General features: G+C 29.7%; 1 protein-coding gene across 5 annotated transcripts in view; it reads right to left on the bottom strand.

Annotated features, from left to right (window-relative positions):
* Window positions 1-27,206, bottom strand: part of bru1 (bruno 1) — a 403,554-nt gene that overhangs the window by 139,175 nt on the left and 237,173 nt on the right. For all 5 annotated transcript variants that reach the window (XR_010576051.1, XR_010576050.1, XR_010576052.1 and 2 more), the window contains exon 5: window positions 21,499-21,547. Coding sequence is in view for 1 of the 5 variants with exons in the window: in XM_065502672.1 (XP_065358744.1) it covers window positions 21,499-21,547 (49 nt within the window). In the remaining 4 variants the exon portion in view is untranslated. The remainder of the gene's footprint in view (window positions 1-21,498; window positions 21,548-27,206) is intronic.

Here is a 27,206-nt window from a genome sequence, read left to right as displayed (position 1 = left end):
TGTATAAAGTAACCAATTGACTTCTATCTGCACTACATAGAGATGAAGTCAGCATTAGTGACATTTACTGTCAATAAGGGATACATTTACTATTGGTTTAAATGCTGGGTAGTTCTTCTACTATGAATTACTACTACAAAAATAATTTAAATATTTAATTGACCTTCCCTAAATGTTAGAGCTGAGTCTTGCCCACATATGATTTTTACAAGTTGTCGGCGAGTTGGCAAGATGTATTTGTTGAGCAATTTAGGAGCATTGTGTTGGTCAGTAATGTCGAAAAACGAAAATTGAAACCTCTACACTTAAGTTATTGGACTAAGCCGATAAACCATTCACTTATTCAGCTCAATTACGAATAAAAAATCCGTGGGAGATTTTCCGTTTTCCCTTTTTCAACATTGAATTTCAATAGGAAAATAATGGGAAAAGGGGAAAGAACTCCTGCGTATTTTTAATCCTTAATAAAGCTGATAGTAAATATTTAACTATTGATATTGTTGGCTAAAGGTTATTCAAAAGTGGCATTACTAACATCTATTATAGGTAACTTGTATTCTAGATCATAGTAAATTCGTACTATACTTTAGAGGATACCAGTGGACTCAAAGGTAGCTAGACTGTTGTATGTATAAGCAAAATTGTTGCATAAGCAATTGTAAAGCTGCAGAATATTTTGACACAAAATTTTACAGAAGTAAATTTAAATGACATAGGAGTATAAACAAAAAATATAAAATTAATTTAAAATAATATTTATGAGCATTGGAAAAACACTTAAACCCACACATGGAAAATAATAATGAAAAGAGACATTTAAGTTGAGTGTAAAGTAAATAAATAAAATAAAAATAATACAAAATTAACAGTTATATATTTTTCAAATAGTACTTTTAAATATAATTTCCCTATAAATTTTTTATAAAAAAATTATTTATTTAAAAATTTTTTTTCTTTTTATAATTTTAGCCACACATTTACACAAAAATATACACATTATTATTTATTTATTTTATTTTTTTTTTTTGTAAAAACATAAATTATTAATAAAAACTAGTTTTAATTTTGTTTCTTTTGTTGCCCAACAAATTAATCATATTTATGGTATCTCTTCCATTGAGGTATTTTGTTGCTTATTTTATATACAATATTATTATTATTTGGCATTGTTTTGCATAATAAATTATTCAACACGTAAAAAACACACATGAAAAATAAAACATTTAATTTTTGTTTAAATTTTTAATCAAAAAATAAAACGAAATGGAAAAAATTTCAACAAATAAATTTACATTATTTTATTTGATTTTCTGTTATTTTTTTTTTGTATTATTGTTATTAAAAAGTTTTATTATTTATTTATAAATTTTTTGTTATTTTTTTATAAATTTTTTTTTTTTGTACAATTTTTAAACGTTTAACAATTAACACGAAAAATAAATGTATTTAGCAGATAAAATTTGATAAATTTTCTTCAATTTGCACTTGTGTTAAACGTTGCATTATTTATTTGTAAATGTTGCCTGCTGCCATTTAATCAGATCGTTTATACCTCATCAATTGATTGCCAATTTCATTTTTTTTTTTGTTTTTTTATTGTATTGTTGTGTGACTATTTAATTTCTATCAATCTAAAAATAGTTTTTTAAATATTTTTGTTTTATTTTCGTAATGTGTGAATGACAACAATGTACAGATTTCATTTCAATTCCGATGAATTTTAATTTATACGATATTTAAAACATAAAGGAAGACTGCCACCATCAACCAGCCTTTCGGTTTAATGAGAGTCTGTCGGTGTTTTGTTATGGTAAAAGTTCTTCTTTTTTTAAAAAAAAAAATCAAATGACAGTTTTTCAGTGACATGACATTTTTATTTTTCTGATTTTTTTTTGTATTTTATTTTGTATAGGGTGTTTCATTAATTATATTTAAATACAAATAATTAATCTATAGCTTTAATTATTTTTAGTTCTTTAACAGATTTGTATGTCGTGGGCAGAGACCAGTACCAAAAAGATGGGGGTGCATTGAAAAATTGGTGGAAGACACATAGAAGTACATATACTGTATTATGGCGGACTTTATGTTTTTTTCTATGGTCCTAGGGTCTAATATTGTTATCCGAAAATTTCATTTAAAGTTTCCAGTTCTGGGTAAATAGAGCAGTATTTGCAACAAAATTAAATGTTGAAAAAATTAAAAACAAAAAAAGAAAACTTTTTTCAAATTTAAATGCTCTAAAAAGATGAAAATAAACATTTTATTAAATCAAACATTTGTTTATTACATTATAGAATTTATATGATCAAAACCTTGTCGTAATATTTACCTGATGCTGGGCTTGTCGTGACATGCTTTTTTGTATCAGTTTGATAGAAAGTAGTTTGTTTTAATTAAATTATTATTTTCTTATTTTTAGAGCACCTTGAACACATCTTTAATAGTTTATATTCTGAAACTACATTGAAGATTGGCTAAAATTCTTGAACATTTTTAATTTTTTTCAAAATTTTCGAAATTGTAAAATGTTTGAAATTGTAAATATTTGAATACAGCTTTCAAAATGTTTCGAACATAACTTCGAATTTGATTTTGAATCTTCAACAATAATAATAATATTGCATTCTCAAAAGGTCTAATCACGAAATTTCAGCCTATTCGGGCTACGAGAACTGGTTCAAAATTCAGTTACAAATGTTTACCTAAAAAAATACAAAGAAATAAATAAACAAATATTGCAAGTTAAATGAGGCCACCAGCGCCAAAGTGGTGTAACACACAATTTTTGTTGGTTTCTCTTCTGGTGTTACATACATTCCTTACATTGCCAATTACACAGGTCAACAGCAAAAAAGGCTTGAATAACCACTATATAGATTTGATGTTCAAAAATGGTAAAATGTTTCAGTTACATGGAGAGGTTTTTTTAAACATTTTTAAGTAAAATTGTGAATTTTTTTAGACGTTTCTCCACTTAATTAATGATAACTCAAAAACGGTTAGCCCGATATAATTAAAGTTGAGATTTATATAGCCTATAGTCCGTTTATATATTCGGAGTTATAATAACAAGTTGAAGCAAAAAATATATTTTTTACATGAAAATAGCAATTTTTTTTTGTTTTAAAAAAATCATTCAACAAAATGGGCGAATTCACTTAATTATGAATAAATTCGAAATAAAAAAATATTTACCAAATTGAAAAAACCTATTCTCTCCTAAGTAAATAGTTTGGGGTAACACAGTTAAATACTTTCAACTAGATGTTTAAAATTTATTGCTTGTATGCCTTAAACCACCGGGATTTACAATAGATGGCGTAACTTTTGATCGTGATTTTTGTTTTTAATAACTTATTCGTCATTTTGAAGGGTACGTATCTGTTATTTGTTCTCATTTAGTCATTAAACACTATAGTGAAACAACAAAGCTTTTTTTCTTCGAAAATGTCGAATTTTATACCAAAAATTCGTCATATGCGGGATATTTTACTTTACTTCTCTAATTGGAAAACAAGTGCCGCTGAAGCACATCCCTTACTCACCAAAGCTTATGGTGAATGTGTTCCATCGGTTTCAAAGTGCAAATTATGGTCTGTTCGGTTCAGAAGTGGTGATTTTTACACGGAAGTCTAAGATCGCCCAAGCCAACTAAAAAAGTTAGAATACCAAGAATTGGAGGCATTACTCCATGAAGATTGTTGTCAAACTCAACAAGAGCTTGCAAAATCATTGGGAGTTACTCAAGCGGCAATGTAAAAACGCTTGGGATATTGGGTACCATACGAATAGAAGCCGAGTGACATTGAAATACGTTTTTGTATTTCTGAAGTGCTGCTTGAACGCTATGAAAAATTAATTGCGATGAAAAGTGGATCCATTATAACCCGAAGAGAAAAATATCGTACATGAACCAGTCTAAACAGCCGGATCGACATCAAAGCCGAATATTCATGGCGCTAAGGTAATGCTCTGTATTTGGTGAGACCGAAAGGATCCTATCTATTATGTGCTGCTGAAATCTGACCAGACCATCATAGGGAATAATCCGAATGCAACTGATTCATCTTAAGCGAGCATTGGCCAAAACACGCCAAAAATATGCGGCCAGACATGAAACCATAATATTCCATCATGACAACACTCGGCCATATGTTGCTATACCTATTCAAAAGCAAAAGCATAGTTCAGACCGTGCCCTGGCCGACTACTATTTGTCTCGATCGATGCAGAATGCTTTCTCTGGGATACGTTTCACTTTGGAACAGAGTATCCAATATTGGCTTGACTCAAAAGATTAGGAGTTCTTTTGGAGCTGAATCCATATGTTGCCAGAAAGGCAAACATCCCGCATTTTTAAGTCATGCACCCAATATGAAACTTTGTTTTGGTCTTAAATGGTTAAATTCTGAAAAAAATATTTGAAATTGCTTTAAAAACATTTAAGCAACCCAGTAAAGAATTTTGTTTCTTTTCGAAGCAATTCTTAGATGCAATACTGTAAGAGAATTAACGATCATGTGTAAGCTAGAAAACAAAACAAACACAAAACCTGCCGACTGGTAGCAGTTTGATGAGCAAACATAACACTAACACTATAACATTTATCAAATGCCAAGACTATTTCAGATATCCCACTACTACAGTACCTCTTGGACAACCATCTCCATATAGTGTAGTATGCGTACCATTCACCCAGTTCCCAGTTCAACCTTTTTTTTTCTAAAAAACTCAAATTTATTTAAATTCCAATATTATTTCAGCTATCCCACTATTACAGTTCCAACAAGTACCGCTTGGACCAACATTTCTATATAGTGTAGAATGCGAACCTTTCACTCAGTTTTCAAAATGGTCACTAATCCTCTACAGTAGTTGTTTTCAAAAAACTCAAATTTATTTAAATTCCAATATTACCTCTGCTATCCTACTATTTTTTCACGTCATCTTTACAGAAGACAAGATTTTTTTATGGTAGATGGAATTCTGGCTTTCATATATTGTTAAAAAAACAATTTATTTAGCATATCGTCATATTAAATCCAAACGGACGAAACTATGGTTCTTTTTATCAAATTACATGATCAGTTTTCATTTTTACACTCCTGCGATCAAAAATTGCAACTTTATTAATGAAATTCATACGCAAAAAATTGCAAAGAATACTTTATTATTATTAATTTTATAAAGTTTTTTGCTTCCCTTGAAAAAAAAAAATTAAAGTGTAGTTACGTCTGTTTGCATTTAAGGTGACGATATACTGCATTCCTATAAAATAAACAACAAATTTTCCTTAAAACATCAAAATTGTCTGAGGTGGTTTCACATTTTTGTTCATAACTCGTTTTCTGCTAAACCAATTTGATGGATTTTCAATAGCAAACTACCTAAGACCTTGATAAATATTATACATAAATCTAAATAATTTTCAAATAGTATTTTAGATATGAGCGTGTTTTACACATACATATAGACGACCAGATGAATGCACATAGCTAAATCATCAAAGTATTTTAAAGGGATCAACTTTGTGTGATCCTAGTAAACATGAGGATTCAAATTATATGAGAGTAGAACCTACAAAGTATTTAAAAATTTACAGGGGTTATTAAAAAAAATAAAACTAGGGCACCAAAAACAGAAATAGTTTTTGTAAAAATATTTTTCAATTTGACAAAGTATTCTTGAATTTATCGATCAGAAAGAAAAACTACTTGTTTATTAATATAGAAATAAACCAGAAAGTTTTCTATATTTGCTGAATTCTAATACTCACATTTAATTTAATTGTTTTGCTTCGATCTTAAGCAAATGTAATCCTTTACAATCCCATATAAAATCAGTTTAAGTCAGCAGTATTCAACACCCTGTATAAGGAATGCACTTTCAAACACTTGCAATTATTCACTTAAGTGTGCATTGGACGTACGCACTTTTAATCGATGAGGACACATACATTAAATTTCAACGATCGATTTTTTTTTTTTGAAAATTTATTTAACAAAACAAATCTTATTTTCTTGAAAACTTTTAGATCATTTAAAAATGGCTAAATAGAATGTTTGCAGACATTAATGCGTAATTTAATTATAAACTTTAAAAGAAAACACAACTACACAGGAATTTATCATTTAAAAAAAAATACACTAAACGACATTTAAGAAAATTAATTCAAAGCAAAAACAAAAGAAAGTACGCACTTTAAAAGAAATCAAGTGAATTTAAAAATAAATTTAAAACATAAAAACACTTTAAACTAAATAATGTTGTAGTTCTGAAGCCCTTTAAGCACGTTCAAAACAGATTTATTGCACAGATTTTCTTAAATAATAGATTTCATTCCAGCAAAAGAGTTTTTTTAGTTTAGTTTTTCCTCCGTTAAATGTATTTTCCGTTTTGTGTATTTTACCACCACTCACAGCATGTGGCAGTGTGTAATTTGTTGTAACTGATTGACGTTTTAGGTGCAACTGATATCACAACAAATCTGTATCTGCGGTTGATATCTCTCTTTAATGTAAAAACAATTTTTGTTGCTATTGCTGCTGTTCATTATTAATGTTGTTGCTAAAATGCATTGCAATTGTATACTGTCTGATAAACAGATACTAGATGCATAGATTCATAGATTCATACTTAAATACAAATGTATGTAAGTTGTACCTACATACCGCATAGATAAATATTGTAGATATGTATCGTATATTCAGTTAAGGAGTGAGATCGAAAAATTCTTAACATACATATATGTTTATAAAAAAGAAACCACTAAACTTACAGCTTTAATTTTTTTTTTATTTGATTGAAATTATTATTACAATTTACAAAAAAAATTATTTTTATAGTTTTAATCACTAGTGATGAAATTTTGAACCTTTTTCGGAAACCCTTCCATTAACGTTTTTATAGTGCTTTCTGTCACTTTGCTCGAACATGTAGTCCATCTCCGTTTAAAATCTACCACACTTTTGGACACCTTTTTTGTACTCTTCAATTCTCTTTTAACAAGAGCCCAATATCTCTCCACTGGCCTTAGCTCCGGGCAGTTTGGAGGATTTGCCTCTCTTGGTACAAATACCACATTATTGTTCTTGTACCACTCAAGGGCTTGTTTGCCATAGTGACAGGATGCCAAGTCAGGCCAAAAATAAGTGGACACATTATGAAGTCTTATGAATGGAAGCAGCCTTTTTTGTAAACATTCCTTGATGTAAATTTCGGTATTTATAGAGCCCGTTGTAACAAATGAGTGGCTTCTTTTGCCGCAACTGCATATTGCTTGCCATACCAAGAACTTTCTGGGAAATTTTGTCTGCTTTTGGGTCCTAAACTTTTCTTCAACATTCCCTCGGGCATCAGCAACATAAAATTTTTGACCTGGAAGTTGCGAAAAATCTGCCAGAACATACGTTTCGTCATCCATTATGCAGCAAGAATATTTTTTTATAAAACTTGACTTCAATTTCCGTGCTCTGTTTTTGGCCTCTAAATTTTTAGTAGCGTTCCTGTCAGGAACTTTTTGAGCCTTGTATGTTTTTAAACCTGCATTAGCTTTAACTTTTCGTACCAAATAGTCCGAGCACTGAGCTAACCGGGCTGCTTTCCTACCGGATGTGTTGGGAGCTCTTTTGAAAATGCGTTCTATTTTTTTGGCTTTAGAAACATCATGTGGACCATTCCTTCTACCTGAACCAGGTTTTCTATCAACTGACAAGTTCTCCCGGTACTGTTTAATAACATTGGAAACAGTTTGACGGCAGACCTTTGTATGCTTGGCCAACTTTTTGTAAGACCAAGTTGGGTTTTGTTGAAAATATTTAATAATTTCAGTACGCACTTTTTTCTGGTCACTCATTTTAATCAGATTAACAAAAAAATTAATATAATTGACATTACACATAATAACTGACATGTTTTTCAAAGGTAACTTGATCAAAAAAAAATTCAAATAATACTTGGGTTAAAAAATGTAATGAAAAACGTGTGTTAAGAATTTTTCGATCTCACTCCTTAAACACGTACTTGTAGCTACTGCACAGATACAAATATTCATATTTACAAATTTCAATGTAAGTGTTAATACATCTTGTTGTTATTATTGTTTTTTGTTGTTATTATTCATAAAATCTTAACGCTTCTATGAGCACATTGAAGTACTTCTACTAGTACTTACAAGTTACTTATTACGTTTGCATTCGAATCTACATAGAAGGTGTTATTGTGTTTGCCACAAATCACGTTTATGCAGGGGAAGTATGAATTTAAAAAACTTATAAAATTCATCTTTAGATCTAAGGAATCCCAATAACATTAAAATTCATTAGATATTTCTGTCTGAAAACAACAAAGTATTCTGAAGCTTAAATTTTTATAACCATTAATGAAGATGTCATTCCGTTTGTCATATATCGAAATGTTGGTCGCAAAACCAAAAAGTGTATTTGTAAGATTCTAAGACGATGTAGATATGTCCGTCCGTCCGTCTGTCTGTTGAATACACAGTGCAACACGAAAAAATATAACCATATACGGACATCACTACGTGATAAAAGACAAAAACAAGTAAGAGAGCTATATTTGGCTGTGCCGAATCGTATATACCCTTCACTAAATTATACATAGAAATTTTTTTCTAAATATTTTTATTTTAACAAAATTAAAATTTTTTTTTAAAAAAAAAGTTCAAATTTTTTTTCTAAATTTTTAAAAAAAAATGTTTGGAAAAATAATTTTGACAAAAAAAATTTGTTGATAAAAAAAATTCGGGTTAAAAAATATTTTTCCTGATTTTGACCCATTGTAGGTCCAATTTACTATAGCCTTATATACATCGTTGCAATGGACTTTTAAATGTCTGGGGCAAAAATCGAAGTTGTCCCGGTTTTTTCCTTCTATCAGAACCATTTATGGGCCGATTTTGACGATTTCGAATTGCAACAGATCTGGAAGAATTCCCTATACATTGAAGTATGAATCATGTATTTAAGTTATTTGGGGACTACTGAAAGTTGATTTCAACATACAGACGGACATGGCTATATCGACTTCGCTATCTATAATGATCCAGAATATATATACTTTGTGGGATCGGAAGTGAAAAATGTAGAAATTACAAACGCAATTACAAACTTATATATTCCCTTGCCACTCATGGCGAAGGGTATAAAAAAAGTCTCCCAGTTTTGCCCAAAATAATGTACTTTTTTTAAAAAAGTGATAATTTTCTCAGGCTCATATCTTGCAAACAGTTCTGAATTGTAGCCCTTGTCATAGAGAACAAAAATTGCGAACCAATAAAATCAAAAAAACTTCATCTTCGAGATCAAAATCGCAAAAAACTTTAAAACATTCGTTTTTTTACCTTTTTTCCCCTTTTCAGGTCCATAGGTAGAAAACCGTTCACAATTCAAGGAAACCATCAACTACAAAAATGTACCTATGATCTCAGTAAATAACTATCTAGCAGAGCTGTAAATGAATCATTCTTTTTTGATTTTAATTCATTATGAATTAGCTAAATTTTGAATTAATTCATTGAATTGAAAAAATTAATTGAATGAAATTTGAATCAATTCAAACGAATTAAGCAGAAATGAATTTCAATTCATTTCTAATTCAAATGAATTTGTAAAAATGAGTTGCAATTCATTTACAATTCATTTGAATTGAATTGATTTTTAATTAATTCAAATGAATTAGAAAAAAGAATTAGCAATTCAAATGAATGACTCGAAAATGAGTTGCAATCAATCAAATTCAAGAGCAGATCTCTAGGGGGAATGAAAGATTTCTCCTACCAAAATGAAAATATCCAGTACAAAAATTGAAAAGCCTTATCCTGTATACGCGCCTGATCAATGAAAACATGGTGTTTGGAGTTTATTTCTTCAAGAAGAACTGAATTTTATTTTGAAATACGCTGAACGACAAAACATATTTAATATTCAAGAAGCAATTAATAATTTTTGAAATTTTGTGACCCACGACCACCCAACGACAAACTTTTTGCTAATATTTATATTATATTTATTTCAAAAAAATAAAACTATCTTCCAAAAATAATCATAAATCAGGAAAAATAACAATGTATGTAGTTCAAAACACAATTGAGTTTCATAAATAAGGCTAATTAGATTTAATTAGAATGCATCATTCACCTTAAACAATAATAGCTTTTTAAAATTATCATCTGAAAGAGATCCACGTTTAGGGATGTTTAAAATAGAGGCGTACGAAAATAATCTTTCAACGCCAGCTGACGATGGTAACGGTGCATTATTTAAAGAAAGACATTTTAACCGTCGATTAATTATACTGCATACTTGATGACTTTGAAGAATCTGCTAAATATGCTGCGAATTTCGCGTCGGAGTTGGAAATGAATTGCTAATTTTTTTTCTAATTCATTTGAATTAATTCAAAATCAATTCAATTCAAATGAATTGTAAATGAATTGAATTAATTCAATTCATTTGAATTGGAAACGAATTGCAATTCATTTTTACCAAATTCATTTGAATTGACTCAAATTTCATTCAATTCTTTTTTTTGTGTGAATGATTCGCGAATTAATTCAAAAATGAGTGATTCATTTACAGCTCTGCTATCTAGAACATATGAACTTCCTATAAATGATTCTTAACAACGTTTAGGTAGGTCAATATAAGTTAGTAAGAAAAAACTAAAGGAATTAAGTATTTTGGCCCATAAACTATTAAATTATTATAAACTAAAGCATACTTTTAGGCAGCTTTAAAAAAAATATTTCTAAATTTATTTAGAATTTTTTAAAATTTTTTGCGATTTTTATCTTGAAGATGAAGTTTTTTTGATTTTATATGTTCACAATTTTTGTTCTTTATGACGAGGGCTACAACTTTTCCTCAGAGAGTAAATCAAAATTCCGAACTTTTTGCAAGATATGAGCCTGAGAAAATGATCACTTTTTTTTTCCAAAAATGAAACCGATGCCTCAAATCTTTGGGGGCCCATAAAAAAAGTGCATGACTTTGGACAAAACTGGGTGTTTCATCACATACTGCTGTCGGTATACGGTTATATTTCCATGACTTAAAAAATTACACACAGTGATATACGATAGGGCCCAAATTTTACACAAATTTATATTGTTAGGGTTCCAGGGAATTCCCCTACTCTATATTTCTATGAAGTATGAAGTGATTAGGGATTTTACTAACTTAAACAACTTGAAATCTAAATCTGCTCTTAAGCATACTTCCCTTTTTTAACACCGTCATATGGTTATAGATTTAACCCAACAAATACACGTCTATTAAATTATTGTTCTCTATTGTCTACATATTATTACGTTTGTCCGTCCCTCCGTTCATCCTGTCTGTCTGTTTATTTGTCTGCTATTGTCTATATATCACTTTTCAATTGCAGTTTCTATGTTCGCAGATGCTCTTGTTTATTTGTTGTTACTTATTTGTTTTTTTGTAAAATTTATTATCAATGCTGTGCAAATTGTTAACATATTATTTTTTGTAGCTAAATAATATTCTATATTATTTATAACAATAAATGTTTTTATTGTTCATAATAGTTATACGCTTCACCATAATGATTTGGTTAGTAAATAAACATAGACCAGACATTCCATTTGTAATTTGTGGAAAAGTAATTTTGCAACTCTATAGTAAATATATATTCAGCGTCTTAGTAGTTAGGGAAATCGTAATGAAAAAAAAAACTGTAAAATCAATCTAGCAATCTTCAGCACAAATGTTCGAGTTATTTCAAAAATACTGATTTGGAAGTGTGTAATATTGTGGTTACATGTAGCATGCATCTCATTTGCATATACTTTTATAACTTGTTTTTTTTTCCTTAATCTGTAGGTGTTAATTACACAAATGTTGCTTGTAAAACCTTTAATATGCCACTAAGTGTATCATGACAATTGTTTATTTATTTATTTACAATTGAAATCTTTAAGTAAAGTTTTGCTTTTTTTACGTTAAACTAATTAGTGTTATGAAATTTGTGTTTATATCTTATAAAAGAGTTATTTTAAAGATTTGAGGAGATGTCGCAGTGATATGAGTATAATTTCAGGAGAAAAAAAATCATCAAATGAAAGACAGAAGCTAGGAATCAATGTTTGGTCTTCCAATAAGGACATATTGTTGAAGCTACAGCTGTAAAATTGTCTGTCATTTTTTCAGTTGTTTTACCAAATCAACATGGACGAGTACATCTGCAAATGATAAAATTGTTTTATCTTTTTGTTTGGGAAACATTACACGCATTTCACCCAGTTTATGGTGAGGCCGATTTCTGGATAAATGGTTCGAATATATAACGAAAAAATCTCTGTTTTGTGTGGATTTTGGTCCATATTTCCTTGAGAACAACGCACATTTGAGTTTTTTTCGTTGCAGAAATCATAACTTTTGAACCAAGTGTGATAATCCAAAAGGCATATAATAGATCATTAATCAACCTATTAAATGAGTGCTTGAAAAGGGTTCTACGCCTTTTAGGTGCCTGCTTATAGGTTGGCAAATTTGAAATTTGTGGAAAAATCAATTTCATGGGAAGTAAAACAAAATATTTTTTTAAAAAAATTTTGATTTTTCATGTTTCTTTTAAAAGCTTTTATTTATGATTTAAAATTATTCCAGAAAAGATTAAAAATTGTTTTTAAAATTTTTGATTTTTCATGTTTCTTTTTAAAAGCCTTTAAATGATTCAAATTTATTCCAGAAAGGATTTAAATTTTTTTTTTCTTTTATTTGTTTCTAATTTTTTCGTAAAATATTGCTCACAATCCATTTCTAATGGGTTTTCACGTTATATGTCATAAATTGTCCAAAAATCCATGCAACACATTTTTGGAACCATGTCTTTTTTAAAAAGTGTACCTGTAGAAATAGATGGAACAAGGATGGGCAGCTGGAAGTTTTGCATTAGGTAAAGATATAATCAAAGAACTTATTTTGAAAATATGGTAAATATAGAAATTTATAGTTTTCTTTTTATTTACCATCAAATTTGAGAAATATTGAAAAAATGTATAGTTGGTAAATATCGATTTACATGGACAAACACAAAGCAAACAGTACAATTTTCTTTTATTCTTTTCTTAGTAAATAGATATATCAATATAATCAAAGAGATCAATATAATCTGTTACCTAGTTTTCTAGATACTGTATCTGAAAGCGGGCCAAATTACCTAAAAATGGTCTGTTTTCTTGAACACTGAAAATCAGTCAATTTTGAAGGGCTATATCTTCTGAACCAAGAATCTGATTATAATAAGAGTAGCATATTTGTATATAAAATAAGTCTATTTCATAGTTAGGGGTAGTGCACTAAATGTTGATTGAAATTAGCATTGCACTATCACTCACTAAAATTGCAAAAAATTTAGTTTGCACTATTTTTTATCAGCTTTTGTGATAATGCTTATTTCTTAACTATCACTAAAAAAAATAGTGATAATTGTTTAACTATCACTAAACGAAGTATTAGTGCAAACTGCAAAATTAGTGCACTACCCCCATCTATGGTCTATTTATTAAGGGGTAAATTTTTGATATTTGCAACCTAAATTGTTCTACAGGCGCCACTGTGCGACGTTGGCCAGACTTTTGAAAAGTTTTAATGAAATTCTATTTTAGGGCAAAAATTTTCAAATCGCATAGTCAATACAAAATATGGGAACCCATTTTTGATGGCCCAATATGTTCTTAATTATATTGTAAAGTGTTCCGACATTGCATACCCTGCTAAAAAACCAAAAAAATCACATTTGTGGGATTTTTTCAAAACTTTTTTGGGAATATCGTGATTCTTGATAATAAATTTAAAAATCTGTTTTTATTTTTGCTTTTCCAGTAGAAAAATCTTTATAGCTGTAGAATTTCATTAAAACATATTCATAAATAAAAATGTTATTTCAATTGGAAAAATATTATTCAAAAAAGTATTCCATGAATTTTTTTATACAAAATCCCCTATTCATTGATACATATGTATATACAGAGTGTCCAAAAAACCGGTTTCCGGTTTAACCGAAAATGTGTGTTTTTGAAAAAACCGGTTTCGATTATTGCCTTTTAATAAAACCGGTTAAGCGGTTTCGGTTTTTGTCTTCAAAAAAATCGATTAACCGGTTTATATTAAATTTTTTTTTAATGGACATTTTGCATTTTTGAATTCTTTATGCAATTATTTAAAATCTTTTACGAATTATTATGCAATCATTTTATATATTGTCCAATGCTACAATTTTCTATAAAAAAAATAATATTTTTAAAAATGGTATCAAAGTTTTGAATAAATATGTTTAAATGAGCTTTAGAAAATATATTTCATTAAAACCGGTTAACCGTCATACATAAACCGGTTTGTAAAAAAAACGGAAAAGTTAAAAACACCGAAACCTGTGGAGTTAACAAACATGAAAAAACCGGTTGACCGGTTTTCGGTTTTGGATACTCTAATATATACCATGTCTACTTGATGTTTTTTACGTGGAAAATTAATTAGGGAAAACTTAACATCTCGCAGATGTTAAAATGGCCATGCCCCTGACCCAACAGGGTTCAAATTCAAAATTTAAACTTCTTCTTTGTGCGTGTGAAATTCAAACCGGACCACTGCGGTTCCAAATCAAAATCTAGGTGGACAAAATTATTTGGCGCACTTTTTATATAGAATGGGTGTCTCCGATTCAAAAAAAAAAAATGTTTTAAAGATCAACATAAATTTTTACAGTAGGGTCAAGATATATAAAAATCATTAATAAAAAAAAATTTAAAAAATACATTTTCATGTGTTTCTGAAACCAAATTTTTAAAAAGATCTATATTTCAAGTTACAGTAGGATCTAGATAAATAAAAATCAATAATAAATAAAATATTTCTAAAAATTCCATTCCGTAAAATGAAAAAATTTCAAAATATAAGGCCATAGAAAGTTGGACCTACAATGGGTCAAAATCAGAAAAAATATATTTACACCCGAATTTTTTTTTCACCAAAAAATTTTTTTTGCCATATATTCTTTTTTTTAATTTTTAAAAATTTAAAAAAATTATCAAAAATTTAAAAAAAAAAATTAAAGAAAAAATTTTTAAATTTTTAAATTTTGTATACCTAAAAATATTTAAAATTTGTATTTTAAAGTACAATTTGGTGAAGGATATATAAGATTCAGCACAGCCGAATATACATAGCTATAATACGTTTGTGTAGATGTTTGTAACGCCCAAAAATATTAGTCTAGTCTAGTAATAAAGTACTAGTCTTAAATTATACCGATAGACTCAGAATCACTTTATCAGTCGACTAATTTTGAAGACATTTCGATAAAATGTGGTATATAAACTTTTTTTAGGCCCAAGGACGAAGCCTATTGAAACTAGCTGAAATCGGTCCATTATTTCCCCGAGCTCCCATACAAATGTCCTACCGAAATACTTTGTACTATGGAAATCATGTTACCTAATTTCATGCCGTTCGGTCTATAACTAGTCATAGCTCCCATATAGGGCCCGCTTCAAAAAATCACTTTAACGAGCATAAATCTCTTAAAAATGTTGGTATACACATAAAATTCAACGCAAATAACTTTGATGGCGATCGGTCCATAATTAGTCATAGCTCCCAAATAATACCCTCTTCCGAAAATAACTTTTTTAAATTTTAAAAGAAAAAAATGGTTGGGCTTGACCGACCATTTTTTCCAACTTGTTTTAATACATATCATTGAACAATTTGACAGAAATGTTTAAACTGTAATTTTTATAGGGATTTAGAGCTTTTTCTTGTGATACATTGTAATAAATTGGACTAAGCGTTTTTGCCCATCACTACAAAACAACAACAAAAAGCGAGATAACTCCAATTTTTTTCTTTGTAATCATTGTTCATTTTTACTTATTGTACATTACTGTATTAAAATCTCAATTTCTAAAAAAAGTGGACTTAGAGCCTTTGCATGTTAAGCCATCGATATGTAATTTAGTAAAGCAGTAAAATATTAAAAAAAATTAACGATAATATGATTCAAAATTGTTTGAAATTCTGGCGCTACGGTCGAGAAAACGAAATGTCCAATTGAAAAACCCATTTGTATTGGAAGAGATCAGATTATCAGCTTCCGAAAAATGTTCGTTTTTCCTAATTCTGAAGATACCGATTTTAATAATTTTGTTCACCTAGATTTTGATTTGGAATCACAGTGCGGACTAAACGTTTAGAAGTTACAGATTTATTTCCCTCTTTTTGTTATGTACCACTATGAAGCGCCTATATACTAACTCCTCAGCAACTCGCTGTTACTATTTATATACACAGTGCCATATTCTAGTAGTTTCATGAATTATCTAACAGACAATCTCGAATGTTCTATTACTACAATGATTATCTAGAGCTTTTAAAGCTGTTTTACAGTTAATGTCGTACTTATAAACAATATTAATAACATGCTATCAACATTGTTTATAAGTAAAGGTTTCTACTGTTGGAAATGTTTATAAACATGACAATGTTGCAAAGGTCATTACAGAGCATTAAATTCAAACTGATAATGCAATTTCGTAACAATATTTTAAAAGCTCAATTTTTTTCAATAAAATATTTAAATATTTTAAAAAATACACTTTCTAAAGATTGTTATTAAACAAAAATTGTCTTTTCCCTTTCAAAGATTTTGTTGATAGCATCTATTTTTCCAGAAAATCTATGCCATCTTCAAATCATTATTTCCCAAAGTTGTTTGCTTTTCATATTTGAATGTAAATTCAATGCAATTTTATTTTCATTTCAGTAATACTTGTTTTGTCTTCCTTGAAAACAATAAAAACCATTATGGCAGTAAATGTGCAGCAAGTCATTTAAACTTTATTGTTAGAATTTCTTTCAGTTATTTTCGCTAAAATTTTACTTAAAATATGTCACACAAAAAAATAACAACACATTGTATTTTCGTTACAGTTATTTGCGCCAAAATTTAAGTAAAACAATTTTTCCACAGAATTTTCTTTTCTACAATAGAATTTTAAAAGGCTTTCTGCATATATGCTCAAATTTTGTAGCACAATAGATTTCACAATTTGTTGTATTTGCTGAGCAGCTAAGTCAAGCATTTTATTAAATTACCACTTTCCTGTGTGCTAGCAATTTCATGATTGTTTTTCGTTGCTGAATATAATTTTTTTTGCTAAAATTGTTTTATTTTCTATTTACTTTCGTTCTTATTTTTTATTTGTTGGTTCATATCATCAATTTTGTATTTGTTTTAAAAGAAAACAGCAAATATTTGTAAAATTTGGGTTAACATTGTGTTCCACATTTAACTATGAGTTTGTGGGAACAAAAAAAAAATTGCAAATTTAATAAGTGAAACAAGAGAAAGTAGGAAAGGATTTAATAATTGTTCAATACTGTCATCTTAACTTGAAAAAGCATTGAGTTTTCTTTAAAAAAAAAAAACTTTAACCCTCTGCTGTTGTTTAATGTTAGATAATCCATTTAAATAGTAAATAATTTATTATTTATGTATTTACTTCATGAGAACATAGCAGTAACCAGAAAAAGGCCAAACAAAAAAATAATTCCTAAACCGTAAATATGAAAAAAAGCACTCACATTTTTCTAGCAAACACTTTAAATGATTTAGTGCTCGCTCATTGTCACCAAGTGTTGATGTATGTTACAGATAGATGCCTTTGGCTGCAAGTCCGAACCTAGAACGTCTGTATATTTATGAGAGTCCTTGTGAATAAATGTTTGTTTGTGTTTGTGTGTGATTTTTGGACATACAGTCTCAAAATGGTGGTGACTAAAGTTCAAATAATGTGAGAGTTTGTCAAGTGTTTGTGTTGTGTTACTGGCCTGCTCACATTGTTTATGTGACCCTTTCATCATAAACACACATTCACATACATATATTCGAGTACTAGGGTGGACTTTATTTTCCACTTTTTTTATTTTTGATGCTTCCACTGTAGAATCAAATTTTTTATGGAAATAAATCTGGGATTTCTAAACGGCTGGATTAGATCGGGATAAAATTTGTATTATCTGTCCCACTGTGCAATGGTATAAATACGTTTGTCATTCCGTTTGTAATTTCTACATTTCACATAATTTGGACCTACAATGGGTCAAAATCGGGAAAAATATTTCAACCCGAATTTTTTCATAACAAAAAATTTTTTTGTCATAAATTTTTCCACTAAAATATATTTTTTTTAAATTAAAAAAAAATTTCAATTTTTTTTAAAAAAAAAAAAATTTTTTAAATTTTGAAAAACAATTTTAAATAAAAATTTTGTTTTTTAATTTTCTTTATCTAAAAATATATATTTAAAATTTGTATTTTAAAGTATAATTTGGTGAAAGGTATATAAGATTCGGCACAGCTGAATATAGATCCCTTACTTGTTTTTTTTTTTTCTAATAAATTGTCACCACTTAGATTTTTGACAATTGAGTTAGGTCCATGACAGGAGACTTTCCGATCTATGTGTACTTATCTATGCTCTATAAAAAGTAATAAAAAGTCCTCAAATAACTTACAAACATGATTAATACATCAATATATCGGGAATTCTCTCGGGTCGGTTGATATAAAATCGGCCGACAAATGTCTGAGATCTCAGGAAAAAACCGGAACAACCTCGAATTTTGGCCTAGTTTTGCTCTATATTACTAAGTCATCTGGATTACTAAGTCATTCATATAGACAATATTGATATCTAATGTAAGATATTTGCAAGTCCATTGCAACGATGTATATATAGTAATTTAGACCTACAATGGGTCAAAATCGGGAAAAAAATGTTTAACCCGAATTTTTTTAGCAAAAAAATTTTTTTGTCACAATTCTTTTTTTTCACAAATAAATTTAATTTTTTTTTTTTATATTAAATAAATTTTTGAAAAAAATTTCGAAAACCCAATTATTTTTTAAATTTTCTAGAAAAAAAAAATTTTAAATTTTCAAACACAATTTTGAAAAAAAAAAAAATTTTAATTTTCTTTACTTAAAAATTTGTATTTTAAAGTTTAATTTGGTGAAGGGTATCTAAGATTCGCAACAGCCGAATATAGCTCTCTTACTTGGTTTTTACTAATACATATTTAGATTTTTGACAACTGAGTTAGGTTTTTAACAGGAAACTTTACGATCTATGTGTATTTATCTATGCTCTAAACTTGTAATAAAAAGTCCCCAAATAACTTACAAACATGATTGATACATCAATATATGGGGAATTCTCTCGGCTCCGTTGCTATAAAATCGGCCTACAAATGGCTGAAATATAAGGAAAATCCGGGACAACCTCGAATTTTGGCCTAATTTTGATCTATATCTGGATTACTAAGTCATTAATATAGATAATATTGATATCTAATGAAAGATATTTGCAAGTCCATTGCAACGATGTATATATTGTAATTTGGACCTACAATAGGTCAAAATCGGAAAAAATATTTTTAAAACCGGATTTTTTTTTTACCAAAAAATTTTTTTTTTCTAATTTTTTTGTCTAATAAATTAATTTTTTTCTTTTAAATTAAAAAAAATTTGGTAAAAAATTCAAAAAACAATTTTTTTTTTTAAATCTTGAAAAAACAATTTTTTTTTTTAATTTTCAAAAAAAAAATTTTTTTTAAATTTTCAAAAACAATTTTGAAAAAAAAAAATTTTAATTTTCTTTATCTAAAAATTTGTATTTTAAAGTATAATTTGGTGAAGGGTATTCAATTAATCGAGTTTCTGGTTTAATCGCTTAATCGAGCAAATAATTAATCGAGGTTTAGATTTATTCGGTTAATAATCGGTTAATTTAAAATTATTCGATTAACCGAATAATTTCTATTTTAATTTTAAATTGAAAATACAACAACAAATTTTGTGTACAAAAACATAAAAAACAGCAAATAAGGTATTTGAGATCATTTTTGTATACATATCGCCTACTTGCTGCAACAACGTCATAACTCAAAATCCGTGTTTTTTGAACTGAGTAATACAAAATATGCGCTGTTCTATAATCTTTCATACAGTTTTATCAGTTTTCAAAGAAGTCAATTATTTTTTGTGTGAGAGTGTTTTTTTTGTTGTAAACATCAAAATTAAAATTCATGTTTTCTCGTATATTTGATAAGTAAAAATTAACATCTACTATTTATATTTCTGAAATCGCATGATATGTTGAAAATTTATATAAGAAATATTAAAATGTCATAAAATATTCAAAGACGTTTTTCTCGAAACGACTTTTTTTGAATTATGACGTTGTTGCTGCAAATGAGTGAAGTTTTTAGGGTTTGAGTGAGATCTTCTGAAATAATCTTTTATAGAAAGAATATAATTTAAACGAATATGTCAGTTGTTATATAACTCACTAATCATGTTTATAGGATGTTCAAAATATATCTAATTTTAATTTGAAACTTGTATTTGAATTGAAACGGATAAATACAAAAGCATTTTTTTAAGTGGAAAAAAAAATATTTTCGGTTAATCGACACAAATTAATCGGTTTATTTGTTATTTGAAAATCGGCAATTTAAAATTATTCGAACAGTTAACCGTCTAAAATTAATCGGTTAACCGATTAACGGTTAATCGATTGAATACCCTAGTATTTAAGATCTCTTACTTGTTTTTTACTAATACATTCTCACCATTAAGGATTTTGACAACTGAGCTAGGCCTTTGACATTAGACTTTTCGAACTATGTCTAGTTATCTATGCTCTAAACTTGAAATAAAAGATGAAACCTCTAAACGTTATCCGATTTTGATAAAATGTTGAGCAATTGGATTTTTGATGACGCAAAAGACCTAGAAGCGAAAAGAAGACAAAATAAGGGCCACCCTAACCTTCTCACATACATAACTTCCAGCACAACCACACTCGAATACACTCTAAATTTCGAAAGAAGCCAACAAGGACACTATGACTCTCCCCTACTCTCTGAACTATGGCCAAATAAACTAAACCAAAACAACATATAGCAACATCAACAACAACAACACCATTCATTTGTTATGTATAAAATTGTATGTTTTGTTGTTGTGTTTTTCTGTTAAACCCACAATTTTTGTTTATAGTGCTGCTGTCGTTTTTTTTCTTCTCCTGATTCTGTTGCTATTTTGGTTGGTACCAAAGGTCTAGTCAATGGTTTCACTTTTTTTTCTTTTCTACTAGAGAAATTTAAGTTCATTTTTTTGTTTTCTGGGTCAATTTGTTTCATTTCGAGAGTTCTGTGTGAGTTTATGTTTTTTTTAGAGCAAAAGATAAATGAATATTTTGTATGCTGGTCTAATTTTTTTGTTGCTGCCTTTGTTTTATCTCCGTTTAAAGTTACGACTTTTGGTGTGTCTTTTTTGTTTTGGCCCATAAACTTTAAATTGTAGACTTATTTGTTTGTTTTTAGGAAATTTGTTGGATATTTTTATATATAAAGTATGGTAAAAGAGAACGCTGCAGTATTCACTTACCATTACGATTTTCACTATCGGCGGGTTTCATTTGTATAGGATGATACATCTGCAAGGAAAATAAGAAAAAAGTTAAGGTTTATTTAAAAATAATCATAAAACAAAGTTTATTAAACAAATTTTAAGGCATTCGATAAATTGTGTGGTCTTTAATAACTGGCCAAATTTTAAATTATTAAATAACCATGTGATTTTTAATAGATCGCAAACCCAAAAAATGTTGCCTACTTTTAGGCTTTTGACTTTCGTCCACTTCAATATCATTGAATATGTTATCATAAAGCGATTTCGAGCACCAGTAACAAATCACTGGTCAAGAAGTGATTATTCGTGATATTTGAAGCAGTATGGACCAATGATTCCTGCAAGCCAAAATCCTCACCAAACAGTGAAACGTTGTAGATGCCTTTGTTTTTCGACAATCACAAGTGGATTCCTTGAACCCCAAATCCAGCAGCTTTTAATGATTTAGCTTAGAATGAGTTTGTTCGAAAAACCAGCATCCACTTGATATAAAATAATCCACTGTATATGATCAACACCTAAAAGTAGGCTACATTTATTTAACTTACAATTAAACACTGATTTTTTTTATCTACCATAAACAGCTCCATAAGTCCATTTTAATCATCCCTCCTAATCTTGAAACCTTATTAAAATTAACTACCAAATCCCTTAATTATAATTCCTACAAATTGTCATTACATTTTCTTTAATCCTCTACAAAAAAAAAAAACTATGCTGTTAATAAAACCCACCACTAAATCAACTCATAATTCATACTTAAAAACAATTTAAATAAAAGACATTTATTCAAAATACTAATCTCTAATTTTAAATACCACACACACCATAGTCACATTCTTTACTTAACCATTTTTTTTTTCAACTATTTGCACTTTATTTTTTATGACCCTGATTATAAAAGTCATTTGAAAAAGAAATAACGCATATGAATTATCAGCAAAAAAAATTGTTTAACAGCCATGCGACCATTTAAATTATTTCGGTTTTTTCTTTTTTCATTTTTACTTCTTCTGGCTTTTTAGTAGTTGCTCTTTATTTATACGTTCATTTTCTGGTTTTTAACTAATGAAATTTATAATAATTTTTCTACTCATATGTGTTGCTCATAACTTGGTTAGTATCCGCTAAAAAGAACGATTATCGCAGACATTCATGAAATTTTTATTTTCATCATATTTAAAGAAGGCACACACATTAACACTTTTACGCGAGGAGATATATACAGACATATTTCAGCACATACATATGTACATAGATATATATACCTACGAGGGTAATCTGAAGAAGTGTACCTTAAATTGGAAAAAGTGTAATATTAATTAGGGCATGATTTGTTTATGGTAAATTTTATGTAGATTTATATACATATACATATATGAGATTATTTAAATATCCATGCCCGAATTTAGTTGATACAGCCTTGACTATAGATATTTCACTTAAAATATCCCCATAAGAAGGAATAAAATTAAATCACACGATCTTGTGGTCCAATTCTGATCACCAAGAAGAGAGTACATGATTAGGAAATGTCTCGTTCAGTCAATAACATGTTTCACGGGCTGATGTCTTCCATATCAATATCATCCAATTTATTTCTATCACGTCGCAGTATTAAGCACCGGTAACAGTACTTGCTTGACCAGCCTCATTTTCGAAGAAGTCTTGGGTGACCCGATAGACACTAGTGCGCTCAGATAACAATCTGAGAGCTGCTGGTTCGATACTCGCCAGAGACTGTGCATGTATGTATCTGCAGATAAGCAAAAAGCTTAGCAGTTTGTGTTTGTTAAAAAAAGTCATGCCTTCAGGTCTAAATCCGCACTAAACTGTGACACGATGTTATTCTATAATGAAAACGCATTGCTTCATTTAACCCTAAACTGTCAGCTGTCAAATTGTTTTTTATTGTTTGTCAACACTTTACTGCAAATGGCGGAAAATTAAAATAATGAGCGAAGTTTAGAACATCGTTTCTTTCGTGAACGTAAAGAGACGTCCTTGAATGTTGAAGAAAGTGTCATTATCAGATTTGATTGTCAATTTCTGGTATTATTATTTATACACTGAATAATTTTTGGATATTCTCCTGAGGAATGTGAAGATGACCGAAAGCCTTTGATACAGTTTGACAGCTTGACAGAAAGGCATTGTCAATAATGATGATAGGTTTGGACTTTGATTATTCAACGTGTGAATTTATTGCCATTTTCTTAATGGTAGGATATAAAATTACAAGTATTCGGATGATAACTGCAGCTGTGTCATAGGGCTCTTTAATAGGCCCTGTTTTACAAAGCATATTCATCTCAAATATAATTCCGCTTCCAGCCTGGATATCTGTGGATCTAATTGCCAGAAAATGGCATTCACTACTGACTTCAGGCTAAATGCATTTGGTACATGGAAACATGAAACATATAATCAAAAGTAAACAGAATCTTCCAGATAATATTTATTAATGCAGTTCCAGGCCCTTCCTATCAACAAACTTCGGTTTCTCTATTCCATACAATATGGAATTAAAGAGTCTCTCAGTCTACGGAGGTGTCTACATTCAGGAAGACGGAGTTAGGTTGTCTTTTAGAGTATTATTAAAGCTGAAATATTGGCTATTAAAAGGTCGGCTCACTGGCTCAGTTATAACAAGAAATCAGACCGGGATATTCGTATATATACTGATAGTCAAGCTGCAATTAAATATCTGACAAGAGTGTACACAACATCGAATATAAGCCAGGAATGCTGGGTATCCTTAAATAGGAGGCGAGAAATTCAACAGTCGTAGTCATTTGGGTACGTGGACACGGAGATATTTTGGGCAACTTTGCTAATGATTTGGCGAAAAAAAGCGCCATGATGCCTGACGGAGACACATACTTCCTATGCGGGATTCTGTTATCTAAATGCAAGCAGCAAATTAGTAATTGGTTACTGCATATTTGGCAACCATAAGAGAAGAATGAAGAGAAGGGTGAGACGCATCAGGTTTCTGGGACATCGTTCATTCAATAGTATTTCTGAACTATTGGACATGAAGTTAGAATGCCTTTATTAGGAATAGCAATTGGCTACTCAAGTCAAACATGGAAATATCCACGGGGTGACCTAGTATCCGTCAAATTAATGTTGCAAAATGTTCTCCCTTTTTTCCTCTTCTAACCTCCTCCTCAAAATTTCTTCTACTCAATTACTCTATCTAACTTTCCGCTTCTCTTTTCATCTCTATCTGGCTCTCTTTTATTTCTTTTTCATGTAACACAAAGGAAAGGTATGGACAGAAGTGAGCTGTTCTCTTTTCTGCTACTACTAGACGGCTGCATGTTAAACTAACCTAACCTATACGTCTGAATATTGATAAGACAGATGGTGTGATGCTTATGGGTAACTGATGCTATCTCAGCTCTAATGCAAGGATTTATATTCTACACTAGACCGAACGCATTAGAACATCCCGCAGAATAAAATTTCGAGTTTAATTTGTATTGTATTCTGGAGGTTATCACATGCATCATAGTCCTTTGCCTTTATTCTTTCCAAATGGAGAAGCTTAATACATGGAGAAAATAATACTTTTCTGGGTATTTGCCTTTTCCAGGGACAACACAGTGTCTTTTCTTAGGCCAACATGTAGGTTGATGTACGATGGTGTTGTCTTCCAAACGGTGGCTGTATATTTTCAGAATCATATGCAATCAGATATTCGTTAAAACATCTATAGGGACTAAGGAATCGCTACCTTTCTGCACATTATCTTCTGGCGTACAGTGGTTTGGAAACGTTTTTTTTTTGGAAATAATTCTGTGTCTCGGGTATTATAGAAGATATCGTAACGAAAGGCTTCTGAGTGGCGTTGGAATATGGAGGTCTTCTATTCGGGAAAGCAGGTTACCAAAGGAGTGAAAACGCTCTTGGAAACTTGGTGTAGAACACACAACAGTATTGATTGATTTTGTGTCAATGAGTGAGACCCATATTTAGTTCAAAAGGTATTTTGGATTTCAAAGTCTCACATCACATTGGCTGCGTGTGATCCTAAGTTTGAACTTAGCTGCAGTCATCCATATCAACATCTGACGCCAAACAGGTTTCAGTGAATTACCTAAAATACAATTTTCCTTTAGTTTTTAAATTATTTTCAAATTACCCTCGCAAATTTTTAATACTCATCATTATCAAAAGCATACAAAAGCGACATAAGCATGAGCTTTCATACGCATTAGATATTCGTTAGCTAACGTACATGCATGCGAATATATCTTTGTGTGGTGAAATTTGTTTGTATGTGTTCATGTATGTGGTTTAACAATTTAAAGTGGTCGACACCAAAATCCGCATACTAACATTTCCGCAGTAGTGCTATAACAGAGTTAGAGCTGGCAGTAGTAGCAGCAGCAGTAGTAGTGGAGGAAAAAAAGTATTAGTCTTTGGTTAGTTTTTAATAACAAAACTCATTCAAACATGGTCATAGACAGTGAGTCATCAGTGAATCGTTATAGCCAATAGGAAAAATATTAAATAAAAAGGGATTTTCATTTACTAATAAGGCAGTTTTAATGTTTTTATATTATTTTAAATATTATCTAGTGTTATTACTAAAAACTATAAATAAGTAGAACCTTCTGATTTTGGATTATTTAACACGTATATTTATTCGTTGTTTACTCTATGCACCCCTGGTAATCAAACATGAAGTCAATTGTCACTTTAGTATCTCCAAGTAATCTAGGCTGTAGTTACTTAAAACATTTATTTACACAATAAAAGTAATCTATTTGAGAGACAATTTTGCAATCCGAATTTCGCCTAGGACATGTTAAAATAACTACTGGCATAGCTAATTGTGTAACTAAAGGTGACCCTAAGTTAAATTGAAATCACTAGTTAGGGACATTGAATCAGAACTGCAGATCGCTTTGCCTACTGGGTCTTTGAGTTCATAATACTCTTACACAAATATTTCCAAACACAAACACATTGACTGCACATTATTACTCTCTTTGCCCACTTGGTGTTTTATTTTTTGCTTAAAGTTTTTAAGCGCGCCTCAACGTGACTTATAACATAGTATTTCCGGCGCTTTAAAAATGGACTGACTGCAATGTCAATAAATCACTGTAAAAAGAGTTGCATAGTTACAGGGTTTTTCTTATACTCTCCTGCACACAGTGGCACCAATCGAAAACAAGTGATAATAAATCTGAATATTCTAAACTAGTGATCCGATTGGAAAATGAAGTATGAATAAATCGTAGAGGAGGACGAATGCCTTAGGAAAATTAAAGGTTAAAACACAAGGTTAAGGACACCTTGTGCCATTTGAAATTTTCAACGTTTTTTTAAATTTGTCATTCTCAAGAACAAAGTGAAAAAAAATTGTTCAAAATATCAAAGAAAATCCCGAAATTACTAAAAATTGGAGCGAAAATCCAAAAAATGGTATTTTTTACAATTTTGCACATACGGTTCACATTTTTTTTAACAAATACAAACTGCGAAGCGTTTTGCTTGTCTGCAGATACACCCAGAGTCTCTGACGGGAATCAAACCCGCAACCCTCAGATTAATAGTCCACCACACTATCGACTGGTCTATGGGGACACTCCGCCGGAGCTATAAAAATACTCTGTGTAAAAATAGGAAACAAAACAAGGTTTCCAAAGCTGCTTTCCCTTTTCTGA

The sequence above is a fragment of the Calliphora vicina genome, chromosome 2 (assembly GCF_958450345.1).
Source record: "Calliphora vicina chromosome 2, idCalVici1.1, whole genome shotgun sequence".
Lineage (NCBI taxonomy): Eukaryota > Metazoa > Arthropoda > Insecta > Diptera > Calliphoridae > Calliphora > Calliphora vicina.
The sequence above is the reverse complement of the archived record's forward strand: the minus strand, read 5'-3'. Positions and strand labels throughout refer to the sequence as shown.